The following is a 16,707-nucleotide window of genomic DNA, read 5'->3' on the forward strand; positions in this document are numbered from 1 at the left end:
CTATGCATATGCACTTCATTTTTTAGCCATATGCCTGGCATGGCCAGATTTTAGTATCCATTATTCTCAAAAACATCTGGTCCTGTACAACGAAACTTTCACTTCCTTTTCCTTGTAAGAAGTAGAAATTAAGTACAACCTTTTTCGCTAAATTTGTATGACTACAACCAACCAATAAAAGACCCATTCCACTATTGAACTAAATTTTATTCTCTAAAAAGATAGACAATAAATTGACTGATTATTTGACTTTAGCCGTAAAATGCCTATGTATGTTTCCTGATACTTAAAATCTTTGCAATATTTGTAAACCCTCTTTTAGTTGAATTGTGTTAAGATTTACTTCATTGACAAAGCTCTTGATGTTTGTAAACCTGATTAAGGTGCATTATTTAATTATGAAACAAGTTGCTTTGTAAGTTGTTCCCAAATTTGCTGTTCCAAGATCCATTACAAGAGTTTTAATGCAAATAGCGTTGCAAATAGTTTCCACGTAACAACTCTTTTCCAGTAGGTACAGGTCTATCTGAAATTTTCTATAGGCCTTTTGGAAAAGTTTCTGAATTAAGTGACCTGAGCAACTGTTAGTAATTTGACATTACTTAACTCTAATACCTTTCACATTTGAAATGAGCATCTCAAAATTCACCTCGTGATTAAGAAAGACACTCAAGTGATTTTACTAAAAAACCTAATATATGGAAATATACTTATTATTAACTTTCTCTCCTATCAGAAGTTGCCCCTGGTCAGTCCAAACCTTCCCTGAATTTTTAGAAATAGAGTTTTGAAGTAGAGAAAAATGCCTTCTTAAAATCTATTTATTTCAGGTTTTGAGCTAACAAAATGAAAACTCTTCATAAATCCACATTTAATCAATTTCGTTTATTTTTGACGCATGTCATGATTAAGTGTTGAGTGGAGGTTAGTTCAGGTTAGGTTTTTGTTTTTTTTATATTACACTATTTTCGTGTTTAAAAAGAGTAAACCACGCGAATTATAAATATCACAAAGCCCTTCTGACAATCATTTTGACCATTAACACTTATCCCAAGTTTAAAATTTCTTCTACTGAATTATCATTAATAATCAGCACCCATCAACCGGCAGCAAAAACTCCATCAAAACGAATTCCTTGGGAATTTCTAAAAGCAGAACGTTCAACCTTGAAATTTTAGTGCTCTTGCATTGCTTATCTTTCGATTTTTTTATCGTAATTTATTTAAGTAAGCAGTTTGGGGGATAGTGGGACTGCAACTGATATGAGTTGATATCATTCATAAGAATATAGTTACATTAATTCCTAAGTCCTAGTGAGAAACTACTAGAACCTGTAGGGAATTAACTGAAATCGCTTGTACAATAAAATCTCAAAAATGTATAATAAATTGAATGTTTCTATTTTTTTACTCTCATTTTTTCTTCCACTATCACAAGAAACACCTTTCATAGTTGATAATACTTTAAATTATTGCTCTTATCCATTGAAGGGGGAAGAAAATAAATTTATAGAAACTAATAGGTAAGTGCAATTTATAATTATTTTGGTACTAAGATCCAGGTCTTCAGTAGTTTGACTTTTGGAATCTCAAATCCATGACAGATGAATAAAAAATAAGTGGGCAGTCTGGAAGGAACTTTTGAAAATCTTTGCAGCTACAGATACCCGACAGAATTTCAATTTGTCTCACCAGAATCCTTTCAAGATTTAACTGTTTCCAATTAGAAGAGCAACTGAAATTACTGCATGGCAGTAATAGATCTATTAAGATTTCAAGAATAGAAATAGTGATTGATTGTTGTTTTATGTCTTGTCTACTTTAGTACCTATATTACAGTAACTGAATTGAGTCTATAGTTGAGTTTATCACAAATTATACCCATACCATCTCTATTGACATCTGTAAAATATCAAAATATCTGCAGAGGATTCCTGGAGAAGAAATTTAAAAAAATGTATTTTTGTTAAGACTCTAACTCAGTAAATTCATAATAATCTTGTCAAGAACCTTCTTTATCAGAATATATCATCTTAAAATAACATTATTATGCCCTTTTTGAAGTACTTTTGAACCATCCTGTATTAATATTAATTTGCATCAACTTTAAAGGCAAGAAAAATTGCCTACTGTAATTGGGGTTTTATATTTGTTTTCATATCCATTCCTCTCACACTTAGCACATTACCACATAATGATGAACTAACTTAATTAATTTTTTTATTTCAGCACAACATATACAGTTAAAGCGAATGAATTTCAAATATTTTTCAAGCTCTGTAAAGTATTCCATAACAGTGATATCTGTCCTGACGGACTAACTGCCTGTTTAAGGCATTTTCAGAATGAAGAAAAAATTGGTTTAGGAAATGCCTTTATATCAGGTAGAATGAAATTTTTTATTTGGTGTGTTATGGAGTTAAATTACATAATTCTCATTTTGAATACAATTTTCATTAGCCATTGTCATTAATTAATAAGGTCTTCTGGATTTAGGGTTTAAAGGAAGAAATCTTCCATCTGCTACTCATTTTGAAGGTATCTAGAAAAAGAGGTTATTTATTGTGCTTTATGTTATATACTTCATTGTTAATCTACATAAAATATTTATTCAACAACTAGAGTAGGATGATATAAAACTTCACATACTCTGGAGAATTATGGATACATATTTTGGGAACCTTCAGTAATTTTTAGAAATATCTGGAAAGTAAAGGTAGCAAAAACAGTACTGTACTAACAAACCATAAGGTGTTAAATAATTCTCAACATTAAATACATTCATATTCTTTCTTAGAATTTGCCACTTTAACATAAAGTAATTCCAAACACCACTCTTGTTTCAAAAATAAGAAAAAATTATATATTCATAATCAGAATTAAAGTCTCTTTCAAGTAAGGGTGCCACTCGTCCTGTGCCATTTAAGATTCTAATGTTGAATACACTCCTGCAAAGGGGTTTGTTTTGGTGAGTCCGTATTTAACGCTAAAATGTGGCTCCTGCAAAAATAAAAACGACGTGTCGCAACAAATTCTAATATTTTGATCGAGGTTTAAAATAAACCAGGTACAAAGTCTTCAATATTACACTTTGCATTTTAAACAGAATAGTTACCACATAAAAAAAAACTATTGACAATAAATATTTCAAATAGATACAGGACGCTCAAAATTTAAAAGGAGGATTAGTTACACAGATATACAGATACCCTGTGTAAATTGTAAACATTTTATAGTCAAATTCCAATCTATTTTAGATTGGAACCAATTGAAGACAATCAATGGACACAAATGTAGCAAAACCCAAAACTACTCTTTAGTAATTAATTTCAGTCAAGAAGGGCCGGTGAGTTATTTATTCTTGAAGGGCGCAAGTAAAAGTGTTGGTTCAGCAATCTATTTTCCATATTTATTTAATTACAGAGCAATAGATGGCAGTCTTTACATTTTACTTCACCTAATACAATTAGACAGTTAAAATGACATATTATGAGTTTTTGTTTCCGCAGGAAAATCCGACGCTTCAGGTGACAAAAGATAAATGCATTTTCAGTATTAACATGAGACTTCGGTTATACTCGCCAATGTGTGGAACACACATTTTTGGAAAATATATAGATTTAAGTCCTTTAGCTAGATCCTTTAAAGTCCATACTGAAACCAACAACTTCAGTGTCACTCTTTGCGGTAGCGATGCCATTTGCAACCAAAGAGATGTCAACGCATGTGCATTAACTAGATCTAACATGATGCCTATTTCATTACTCTCAACTTTAAAACCCATTTACGATGGAAGCGAAATAGGTTTTAAGGGAAACACTTACAAAGGCACTAATAAAAAATGTTAAATACATTTTCTTTTATGACTTCAATAATCTATCTTAAATTCTTTTTAGTTGATAAAAAGTTTACGGTATTTCTAATATGTGACTGGGAAAAAAATGAAGTGCGCAATGATGATCTGACCTACAACGAAGTTCCAAAGCAAGGGAAGAAGTATTCTTTTCAATTGAAGACCTCTTACGGGTGCCTGAAAGTTCACAGATCGTGTGTTGTAAAAAATGAATTTTTACTGTATAATTTGACCGAGCTCAGTGCCGAATTTCATGTGGCTTGGTCCCCTAAACAGGGCTCTAGTGGAGAAAGCATTTTTTTAATTCAAATGTGCGGTGCAGCAAATTTAAAGGGAAACAATAAGAGCTGTAAGGGCTAAGATAGACGACGCGGTTTGCGCCGCGTTTGCGGCCGCATGGTGCATGTCGTCTACCATGCGCCGCTAACGAGTTTAGAAAATACGCGGTGTACTCAGCTTAATGTCCAAGGTCAAATCAGTTCGGAGGCATTGCAGACTGAAATATCTCAACAGTGACAATACTAAAATGCTGTATTAAGACAGCCAGGACACTCTGGCCTTCTACACCGTACAACGTTGTTTGCTCTGGTATATTAAGACTCGTAGTCTGGGCATTTTGTTTTATTACAGTAGCAGGGAGAGGATTTAATGTAGCCAACAGGTTCAGTGTACTTTCAAAGAAGTTAAAAAATAATATTAATAAAATTGCCTTAAAGCTATAAGTAGGTTTTCTTCTGCTGGTATGCTTTGTCTCATAACGGTGTTATTCCTCGAACAGGGCGTTTAAAGTGTTGATAATAATTCTTGAAACGATCCTTTAGACATTCTTGTGAAATTAAAGGAATTTTATTCATATTTGTGAATTTCTTAATAGAACGGATGTCAAAAACCTCTCTTTTTGCTTTTCACTTATAGGATGTACCCAATATTTGCGTTTTCGCTTTTTCATTATTTGTTCCTTCAGTAAATATGCGGTCATAAAAAAAATTATTCATGACTACTTTTATCCGAAGACATTTTGTATACGACGCGACACACAACTTAAAACTGAAACTAGTTCTGGCGATAATGCGTGCGTTTTAAACAGGGGGGCCACCAGCGCGGTGCAAATCATTTCGTTTGTCTTAGGCCCTAAGAGTGGATTTTAAGACAATTCACATTATTTAGTTGCTATATGCGATTATTATTTTAGGTATGCACGCTCAAATATGTGAGAAAAAAAACAACGAAGAAGTAAACAGAGGGTCAGTACTCAGTCAACTTGAGGTTGTTAGTGACGCAATGGTAGCAACCATTGACAGTAAGTATGGGAATTTCCTCATCCCCACCTTATTATATAACATTTATTATCCTCTCTTTTCCTTTGTACTATTCCCACACTGAAATTATTATAATTCCTAACTGTAAGCTAATTCGCGTATTTTGGATACAAGCACACAAATATAGAAACTAAAAATGCGCTTATATTGTATGCACCACTAGAAATTAAGGTACCTCGATTTTAATTCTAATTTGTCTAGTATATTCTAAATTTGGTTCTTATTGGATTTACCATATTTCAGAAGGAGCAAAGTGTTATGATCACAATCGAAAAGTGTATACGTATCATAAAACCATAATAAACTTTTTCTGCGATTTCAAAGACTACGGGCCTAAGGTTGCGCCACATCCGAACACGCCATGTGAGATACATTTGAATTGGATGACTCCTAAGGCTTGCCCTAAATTCGTAAGTTTGTGTATAGAGTGGAACAAAAAAATTCCGTACAGTTACTTATGGTAGGAATACCTAGCGGTTTAAAGGAAAGAAAAACAGTTTTATTGGCAAAATATAGAACAATTTAACAAACTGAATATTTCTAGGTCCATTGACAATGATAATCAAGAAACTAGCAAAATAAATTCAAATTTTAAGCGATTTTTTTTTTAATTTTCAAATTTGTACTCAAAAAAGTTTCTGTAAGATTTCACACAACTAAACTAATATTAACTAAATTATTCAAACAATAAATGTTTGGTATCAGGTCGGGTTTCCTTTAGATTTTAATGCTACATTAGACGGCATTCTTCTAATAATGCCTCTTTTAAGTCCTTTTTACTATTAATTGCATGCGATTTTATTTTCCGCTCTAAGTGTTCCCTATAGTTGCTCAATCGTATTTTGATCCGACGATTGAGGTCGGTAATTTAGAGTGCTTTTAATATTATTTAAAAGACGTTCTTATGCTAGACGTGAGAAATGTTTTGAATCATTGTCTAACATGAAATTAAAAGACCTGCCAAGGCCCAATTTATCCTCTCTAACTCGTGAGATTTCTTTTTTAAAATATTCACATACATTTTGCTATCCATTATTTTTCCACACTTTCTTTGCTGTCTGACCCATGAATATTATACTCACTATCATCGCTGAAAATGATGTTTTTTCAATAGTCCTGGACTTTATTTAAATGGTTTTTAGCATACTTAAACGTTTTTCTTTATTCTCTGTAGAAATAAACGACGCTTTGCGAGTAGATCTGGCTTTATACCTACTGTGTCTTAGCACATTTCTAACCGTTTTGTCACTGCCGTTTAGGTTTAAATATTTTTTTAATTTTTATTGATTTGCGCGGAGGTTACTTTTGGGTTTTTCTTAATCTGACGTACGATATACCGTTCCTCTTCCCCTTTCAGAGCCTTTGGACATACATTTCTTTGTCCTGTTTTGGTCGTACCATGTTTTCCATAGCGCCCGATTTTGTATTGCACTGTTGACTTACGTTTCTTTACCATTTTTGCTGCTTTAGCCTTTGAATGGCCCTCACAATATTATTCAATAGTTAATTGCCTTAAACCGGCACCAATTTGACGATTTCTCGAACCCACGATGTACTATTTAATTTTTTTTTTAATAACTTATATCATTACAAAGCTAACATCATAAATATTTCTGTTCTTTATCGCCATTCTTTCACAGTAAAAAAAAGTTATTGAATACATCTTTGAATCATGCAAAAACGTTTTTTGAGCAAAAACATGTACAATTTTAAGAAAAATTTACATAAAATTACAATTCATTTAACTAATTTCTTGATTTTTGTTAATGGACTAAGAAATGTTTCTTGTTAGAAATTGTTACATATTTTGATAATAAATTGTTTGTTGCCTCTAGAACTCCATACGTTTCAGTAATGGCTAACCTCACGGAGACTTTTTGTATCACTGCATATTCAGGTCTTTCATAGTGGGTTCACGTTTTTTAAATTTATCATGTAGAATTATCTACACAAAATCTGAACATTCATAAACTTTTTAGGATATTACCAGTTGTACTTACATAAAAGAGGCAAATCATTCTTGCAAGTTCTACTTTGACAAAGATTATTACGATTTAAGTGCCCTCACATCAACAAAAATTATAACCGATCGACGCCGAAATTTGGAATTTAAATTTAATGTTTGCGGATCAGTATTGGATTCAGATGCTCCTTGCACCAAAGACGTGTCAGTGATGAGGAAAAACTTAACGCAGCCGAACATGAAATATAGGTTAATTCTGTTTAGATATTTGGATAAGATTTATTAAGGTATCCATGTTGTCTTTCTACCTTGATGATAAATTAAGTCACGGCAATACACCAATTTCAGCATTTAGTACTCGACAACCTTTGGATCTCTAATCTGCCAATTGGATTCTTTTTCTATTCAATTCAAGCTTACGTTTGTGTATGCCACAGCCTGTTGCTAAAAAATGATAACTCTAAGGGGCAAAATTGAGATTCCAGATATCTCACTTTAAAGTCCCATATTGATATTTTCTTTAATGAAAACTAAATTTAAAAATTTTTTCATACATGTTCTAATTCAACACTGCATCGCACTAAATCTATTTATAGGCAAATTCATTAAGAGTAAATAATAATAAAAAATATATCACTAATAGTTTAATAATACTAATAATAGTTTGACAAAAAAAAACAAAATACCTGTCTAAAACTTAAATAATTTGTGTGAGATTTACTTTCTTTTCACCCAGAAGCATATTTTTTACAGGTTTACATCACTCGGAAAGTATTGGGAGAGTTCCATAAAGAATGGTAATTTAGTGTTGCAATTTCAAACTGGACAATATTGTAATGGAGCTGAAGGTGATTATCGAAGTGAAGTACATTTCGAATGCAGTAGCATTGAGGTATGTAGTTCCTTTAATTGTCTTTTAGTGCATATTCAGTATTTTTTCTTCAAATTTTATAATATTGTGTAGGGTGGTCCAAAATAAACCTTTATTTCGTCGTTTCTATGTAAATTGCCCTGTTGGTCAAATTACCAGAAGTTTACCTACTTTACCTAGCAAAGAAATTTCCTGTGGAAACCACCAAATTGACTAGTACTCTCTCTATTTCGACATTTTGGCGAATGTCACCCTCTTGGTAAAATTGCCAGGACTCTCTTCTATTGGTTCTAAATTGAATTTTAGGAGAACCCAATTTTGCGTAAAGAGGAAACGTGTTATTACGAATTTTTATGGAAAACTCCTGAGGCTTGCCCGTATCCGGTGAATGGTAACTATTTGGAAAACGCGCCATGCATTTTCACAGACAACATCCATACGAAAAGGTACTTTCAATAAAGAAGGTTTTTGAAATTTTTATATAAATTTATTTGTTTCACAGCTTCAACTTCGGAAATATAAAACCATTGCAGTTTGTCAACGACAATAACATCACATTCGACATTTGTTCAAGATCGTACGAACTTTGTCGGTTCGACAAAAATGGTATTAAAATAGATTTCAAACTCAAAAAAGAATTCGAAACACGTCATTTTTACTACAATTTTAGAATGTCGCTTTGTTGAACTGGAAAATATCACTGCTGTCTTCACAAAGGACGTCAATAAACTAGAGATTGTGCTGGATGAATATTGCAATTCATCTGACAATTTCAATCGTTTCACACTGATTTTCCTCTGCGAGTCCATAATTAGTAATCGTCATTTTGGAGAATTTCACATCAGTGACTGCAGTTTAACAATTACTTACTTCACTGATGTCGTATGTCCTTCGGAGGTAAACATTAGACTTATTTCTGTTCGCTCATTATGGATTTTCGTTCAATTTGTATCTCCAATTCGTTCTTTTTATTTTCATGTTAGGATGAGTCTGACGACAATAACGTGACAGATTTGAAATCTAGTAAGGAAAAAATCTCAAGCCAGTTCCCACCTTTGAAGCATGCTGCCCAAGTGCAAACAACTGATGCATGTTCGATTAAGAGCCCTTATACTCAACGTGAAATAAACAGACAAGATTTTTCGAAGGTAAGTCTATTTCGTTCTTTTAATTTTCTAATTAGATCCCGTGTTAATTGCAGGGTAATAGATTTTTTTTTGAAAAGTGTGTTAAAATGTAAAACTTTGCCGCTTTGTATATAGAAAATGGTGCGTTTTTGATAATGGGTCTGTTAGCATTTTTTTATTATTTTAAAGAGTACTATTACCTACGAAAATGTCTCTATGATGATGTCACACCCTATATACATGTTTTTTTTGTAGAAGTCATAATATTTTAATAATAGTTTTATTTCCCTCTTAGGACTTCAGACAAAATTGTCCCATAGCAGTATTTAATAATACCTTCCGTTTTGTGAAGTTAACGTACACTACAGATATCAAATGTCAATCAAATCCGTCCAACAGTAAGTATTGAATATTATTTTCAAAAATCCCTTATACGTTGTTATCTATTGATTGACCTTCTGCCATCAGCTTGCGTAAAGCATCTGCTTCTAGCACTCCACTGCATTGGTCCCTTTTGCAATTTATACGTTATTTTCTGCAATTGTTCTTCCTCTTTTCTGTCTGGTAACTTTTTTCCTTTTAGACTATTCATTATTTTACCCTAATATTTGTTTTGCGTTGTTTTCGCAGATATATCATACGAAGTGTACCTGACCTGTTCCTCGACTTTAAATCTACCATTTCCGGTGAGTATTAACTTCACAAATAAGAGATGTTACCTGTGCTGATCGCTTAATAATGTTACATTTCAGAACAAAGAATGTCACTCAGTGAGTCATATTCACAAACTGGAATATTGTGATATGTTTAAAAATCCAAAAGCCGAATCCTCGGATGCAACAAACACTCTATTTATCGTAGGTGAGTAGATAACTCGACTTTCAATGCTTGTGCATATTAGTCAAGTCGAACGATAAAATACAGTGTGTTTTAAATTGACCAAAAATATATTGCGGAAGATATCCCATATTTTAAAATAAAAGAAGTCTACTAAATCCATAGAAACCACGTTCCAATAAATAGAAACCTATGTTCGCATTTATTGGTATCTATTGAGAATCTTGATTTAAAGCCTTCCGGGCCGCAGAAGAGCTCATTACTAACCCAAAAATGTTGGATCATCACCTTTTAAACCCATATTTGTTGTTTTGCATTGTATCACTAAATGGCACCTTTTGGTTGATTTCAGCAGTGCAAGACTTGCTTACTAATTTAAGACTCACTGTACGTATGACAGAAATATTAGTGTTGATTACGAACGATAATACAGTCATTACGATAGGTTTCAATTCTTAATATTCACATAGAATATCGTCAACCTGTCAACGACTGTCTGGTTTCTGTGTTTTAAAAAATATATAACCGTGCTAAGATTGAACCAGACAGTCTTAATGGTTGAAATTAGGAAAAATAATAAGACCTCAAAAGTTGTGGCAGACTTATCAATAATCGGTGGTAATTGGTAAGCCTGTCACAGTTGTAAGTGGATAAAAATTCGTTTCACGTAGATCCTTGTTTTCCGTATATCTTATGCGATTCTCATATATTCTTTTTTTATGATATCAACTATGATGTATTTACGTTTTGCGAACACTGTGTATATAACTATACCCGGCGTTCGTAAACGTGATTCTTATTAAGTTCTTAAATCGGCATTTATAACAAAATAATTGCTCGTAGCACTTTCTACATAATTATTATCGAATCATACATGTAATATAACCATTATATGTTCCCAGGCATTGTTCTATCAGGAGTATTTCTCGTCAGTTTGCTGATATTAATGCTTTGGAAACGGAAGATATTTAAGCGTAGACCTCAAACTCTTCCCTTTGTTGAAATATATGAAAAGGTAAGTATAAGTGATAAAATTGTGGTGATAGCGATTTTGAGGCCAATTTTAAACCTCACAATTGTCAAATATATCATCAATTTTTCAATGTTCCAGAATACCGAGCTTTAATTCGATAAAATTTACTGTCCGAGCCGCCTATTGTGATATTCGTGAATAGCCAAAAACCATCGTACCGCCTTCGGCATGAAATGAAGAATTAAGTTTTTAGTCGAGTTAATTAGGTAATAAGTTTAAATTCGATGAAATATTTATTTTCTGCAAGAATCAAACCAAGTTAGTTTGATTTTTTTCGTAAGTTTGACATTTTTGTCATTTTCGCCGAAATGGATATAATGTATGTGGTCAAACTAGTAAGGTCGCAATATAGAAATTCCCAGGGACATCTACTTCTGCTATTAGAAGTAGATTGAGAATGCAATTGAACATGAATAGTCACAAAATAGAACAGATATTGAAGAAATGAAACAAACAATTTTGTTCCGAAACGTTGACGCTAACACAGATTGAATTACCTGCCAATGAGAATTCCGTTTGTAGACTCCTCCACATCACAACTTCCACTTTCATAACAAAAGAAGAAAAGAGTTTTTGACGACATCCGCTTTTACTCACTATGTGATAGATACACGACTCGCACTTGTACTCACCAAATATCAACTACATGTTGCGTACTTGCGTTCACGGAATATCAACGACACAAAACGCACTGTCCTTCACTAAATGTGAGCCACCTCAGCAGAGTGAAGGAATATATTAAAGAATAAAAGAACATAAGTTTATTTCGATACCGAATTAAGTATTGCGGGCTTCTGGTTTGTCACCGCGATAGCATTCAACTGAATCATCTAAGAAATACTATCATTTCAAAACATACAAAAACTTTACAGTCCTTTGTAAACATACAGCTCACCGGTTTAAAAATCAATACTGGCACGAAATAATATACAGTGTCTCGAACATACATAAATGTGTCCAGCATGAAATCTCGGAAACTGTAACAGATATTGACTTGGTTAATTGGCAGAAAAGTTCCAGGAGTAGTTTGACGAAAAAAAAATCAAGAAGTGCAAATAGTAATTTTGAAAAAACGTCATGCTGCAGCTTATAAATAATTAGAATGAAAAGGTGTCTTAGTTTTCTTAATTTTTTTACGTTTCTTAATTTTTTTTTAATTAAATCTTTGTGCGTCGTTAAACTGTTCCCTCGAACGCGTACCTTTTCTCCGATTTAACCAAATCTGTACCTATTACAATTTACGAGGTCCCCGTGTTGAACATCTTTATTTTGTACACATTGTATTTATTGTACCTACCTCCTCATTAATGGTAAAAGTTCCAAACTTAAAGTTTATCTGAGGTAATTTAAGGAACTTTAACTAGGTAGTAAGTACTACATAATTAAACTTAACTTCAGGAAATATTCGCTAGTTATGTTGTAACAATAATCTATCGAGTTTGTTTAGAGTTCGTTCAGATACATTCAAAGGTCCGGTTATCAAAATTAAGTCATGTCGATAGAAATTTATTTATAAATTCTCTTGATTTCTAAATAGTTATCGTAGAAATAAATTATATCTGTAGTTTTGTTTTTTTTTCTGTTTTATTAACACTTCTTGCTGTTTTTTTGGTATGTATAAAAATATACAATAACAGATGCTAAAAATTCTCAAGCATATTAGGAAAATTATGATTATATAGTTTTGACTTCACACTTACAGTTATTCATATAGGTTTTTTTTTGTTATTTCAACTATTTCTTTAGGATACTTTACTACTTTAAATTTTATAATTCAGACTATGGTCTATATTTGTAGCTCAGCAAGTTATTAATACTACTTGTGATAACGTTAACAGAAATTGAATAAATGCGACGCTGTATAACTTAAAAAATATAGGACAGCAATTACCCTTTTTTTATTTATTAAAATTTGTTATGCCGCTAAAGTATTGCTAATTTGTTGTTATTCATAAGTTACGGCCGATAACTCCTAGACCATTGTCAACACTCGTCTTTAAAGATTTGCCTTAAAAGTGTGTAAATTGAAAACTAAACAATTTGCGAGGTCCATCTCTCCTTATTCACATTTTTCTACGACACCCTATATTATTCGAATTACATGCTATTATTCGAAAACAAATCTAAATTAACTGTCATAAATTTCAGTAATCTGTTTCAATTATCTTGTAAATGTTTGTTTTCGCATCAGGTGTGATTTTGGGAATTTCATTTGGTACACTTGACTAAAACAATTTTGAAACCAAATATATATATGCGCAGTTAAAAAAACAACAAACCATTATTAGACATCTTATTGTTATCACTGTTTCTTACAATAGTTTAACATATTATACAGGGCGACGCAAATGTATTGGTTGGTTGTACTGGTAATTCAAAAACCTACAAAACGTTCATTATAAATTCACCCATGCTATTTTCTCCCCTAATTTGTTGGTGCCCTCTTGTTTTACCTAATAACATTTTCTGAAGATTTAAGAGATGTTCCACCACCTGTACATACATATGTATATATATATATAAAGTTTTTTTTCCATCTCTAATAGCGAAATTACCAGAAATAGACTCAATCTAAAGAAACACCCCATTTATTTTGAAATTTGTTCAAGTTTAAGGAACGGCCTTCCCAATGGCCTTGATCCATATTCACGCGGTGACATTTCTTAAAGAAAACGTTTGTTATCTAATTAGGTCAGTACGTCGTCATTTAACGTAAGACAGAAAGAGTAAGTGAGTGGGTGACCCTCATGAGTTGCAAAGAGATAGAATGCGGTGCTAGTGGCTGAAAACGTCACGTATGCGCTAAAGAAATTTGGCCGACGTTACTCTAACCTCACTTTCCCTTTCGATATCCGTGTTCATTATTTTGATTTTTAACGAAATAATCTTAAATTACTAAATACTAATTTTTCCATTCACTGTAGGAGTACTTCATAAAATGAGTCGCCCTCCAAATAGAAACATAATAGAAGACCCTAAAGACAAGCAAATTCAAGAAAACTTGGCTAAATGGCAGTCAACAGACGACCCTTTAGCCCCTTTATCCGAAAAACAGAAAGAACTGCTTTATGAACTCAAAGATCGTGTAAACTCGTTGTACTATGAGAGTGAAGAAAACAGCTCTGTCGTAGAGCAGGTTTCAAAATGCCCTGAGCGAATGCCTTTGATTAACAATAACAAAGATTTTATCCAATGGATGATAAAAGTGGAGAATGAAATACAACATGAGAACTTAAAAGGCTTGCAGGAGTATTATGAAAGTTTGTCTAGACATTTGAGGAATTCTGAGGCTCTGTTTAAACACTCCAGCTCAGCTGTGAGTTCTATAAGCAAGCTGAAGCAAACATACCGTAATGTTGTTGAGAAAACTAACTACTTGCATCATTTAAGTGAACAACTAATGGTTAATCAGAGATCGCTCAAAGAGAAAAAAAATGACATTAATAGTAAGCTCAAGTATTTCGTTTATTTTCCCAAATGTCAAGAATTGGTAGATCATCTGGGTCATAATAAAGTAAACAGTGAAGAATTCATAGAAGTACTAAACAACATTGACAATGCAATCAGTTACTTGGATGCAAACTTGAACTTCAAAGAGTCTAAAGTTTACAGGATGAAGTATGAAAGCCTACTAAGCACAGCTTTGGCATATGTTTATAATTTTGTTAATTTTATCATCACTGATACCACAAAGCAACTGTTCAATGTAGACAAAAATGAACCTTTACAACAGGTCCAAACAGCAGATTCTGCATTTGCTCTATATTATGGGAAATTCCAAAGTGGCTCTGCTAAAATGAAACTAATATTGAATTACATAGAATCCAAGGAAGAGTTTAATAGCTATTATAAAAACACGCTCTATGATTGTCAGAAAAGCTACTTCACACAACGTCTGCCTGTTTTGGAAGTGGCAATTTCTAAAGCTCTTCAAGACATTAAAGAGAAGCATAAAAGTGACTATAGTGTTCTATTCAGATCTTGCTGTTTATTTACCATAAAAGTTTGCATAGATGAGGCCCGGTGTTACAATTACTTTTTTGTCAATGCAGCAACTCAGCTTCATGATTATTTAAGCACTTTATGCCAACATCTCTATGATACACTTAGACCTTGCCTTATAATCATCAATTACATAGAAATTCTGTCAGAGCTATGTGGTATTTTAAAAAATGAAATGCTGAGTGAGAAAGTATTAAGCGACAGTCATTTAACTAAATATGTAGATGTTATAAAGCAATTGCTAGAAGATGTAGAGGAAAGGCTAGTTTTTAGAACTAATGTGTTCTTTAAGCATGATCTAAATGACTATAAGCCCTCTCCTGGAGACTTGGCTTATCCAGAGAAGCTGCAGCAAATGGAGAACATTGTCTTGGAGTTAAAAGAGAGACGCCCAGATTCAAGGGCTTCTTCAATTGTGTCTATTGAGTCTCAAGAAGTAGCTCAAATCAATGCTCCCGTTACCACTCACTTAAGATCTTACACTGGAAACTCCCCAGCAGACTTACATGGGATGTGGTACCCTACTGTTAAGAGAACTTTGGTGTGTTTATCCCGACTTTATTTCTGTTTAGATAGAGACACATTCCAAGGCTTAGCCCAGGAAGCTTTGATTGTTTGTGTTCGCACTATCCAAACCGCCTCTGACTTAATCTCAGCAAAGAAAACCCCTATAGATGGAAAACTATTTCAAATCAAACATTTGCTAATTATCAGAGAACAAATTGCGCCATTCCAAGTGGATTTTACCACTAAAGAGCTAAGTTTGGATTTTAGTTCCGTTCAGAAAGCTGCAGTTGATCTTTTTCACAAAGGAAAACAGATATTTTCATTCAACACCAATAATGCCCTATTGGAATTCTTGCTGGAAGGGACTCCAAAGGTTAAAGAGTATTTAGTGGATTCAAGGAAAGAGATCGATAAGCAGTTGAAGTTTTGTTGTGAATCATTTATTGGCTACGTAACAAAGGTGCTTATAGGAAACCTTATGGATTGGATTGAGAAAGCTGATAAAATTTTGAAGATTATTAGAGTGGAGAATACCCAGAGTAATGAGTTGTCAGTAAAAGGGCAGACTTTTGGGAAACCGGAAGTTGTGGCAGGTATGACAATTATTTTTGGCTATACACATGATTGCACATTTAACTTTCAACATGTAAATATCAAAATACTTCTTACGTGTAACCAGAACTTTGCCTCTATTGTTAAATCGACAATAATTTTCTTTATTTTCAATCTCCATGTGACAACCCAATTTGAATACTCCAATTAACCTACGCTTTTGCTATTTTAGAAATAATTAAAGAGAGTCAAAAGAGCATGAAATCAAGAATACCAGAAGTGCAACGTTCCATGCAGCTTTATTTGGCCAATAGAGAGACTGAATTTATATTGTTTCGACCAATTAAAAATAACATAATAAACGCCTTCATGCAAATTGATCAGATATTATTGAAGGGGGGTTATTCAAATGAAGATCAGTTGCAAATAGCTTGCCCCTCTCCAGAACAAGTAAATATACTAATTTGTTCAGTGTCTCTTACTTTAGAGCAGGAAGCGTTAAATAATTAAGTTGAATTGTATTTTTATTATCCTTTCTTGTATTTATATTGTATATAGTATTATATTGTTGTGTTTAAAAAATATATTTTATATTGATTTTAGTAAAAATATACAAGTTTTGTGCCGAAAATATGTTTTTTTTT

At 32.8% G+C, this 16,707-nt stretch overlaps 1 protein-coding gene across 7 annotated transcripts; it reads left to right on the forward strand.

Annotated features, from left to right (window-relative positions):
- The first annotated feature begins 914 nt into the window (after positions 1-914).
- Cog3 (conserved oligomeric Golgi complex subunit 3) lies at positions 915-16,694 on the forward strand. 7 transcript variants are annotated; one of them, XM_066293826.1, is made up of 19 exons: positions 915-1,522; positions 2,229-2,383; positions 3,257-3,345; positions 3,509-3,842; positions 3,896-4,201; positions 5,045-5,152; positions 5,415-5,581; positions 7,151-7,383; positions 7,888-8,026; positions 8,312-8,451; positions 8,508-8,611; positions 8,676-8,902; positions 8,989-9,153; positions 9,428-9,530; positions 9,601-9,696; positions 9,763-9,818; positions 9,885-9,993; positions 10,872-10,984; positions 13,927-14,083. In XM_066293826.1, exons 1-19 carry the CDS (start codon positions 1,377-1,379, stop codon positions 13,942-13,944), a joined length of 2,808 nt encoding a protein of 935 aa, XP_066149923.1. In that variant the 5' UTR covers positions 915-1,376; the 3' UTR covers positions 13,945-14,083. The 7 variants fall into 7 exon arrangements, with proteins under 7 accessions (XP_066149923.1, XP_066149924.1, XP_066149925.1 ...); XM_066293827.1 differs by lacking the exon at positions 13,927-14,083 and adding an exon at positions 11,081-13,099; XM_066293828.1 differs by lacking the exon at positions 9,601-9,696.
- Positions 16,695-16,707: the final 13 nt, after the last annotated feature.

This window comes from Euwallacea fornicatus, chromosome 20 (genome assembly GCF_040115645.1).
Source record: "Euwallacea fornicatus isolate EFF26 chromosome 20, ASM4011564v1, whole genome shotgun sequence".
Taxonomy (NCBI): Eukaryota; Metazoa; Arthropoda; class Insecta; order Coleoptera; family Curculionidae; genus Euwallacea; species Euwallacea fornicatus.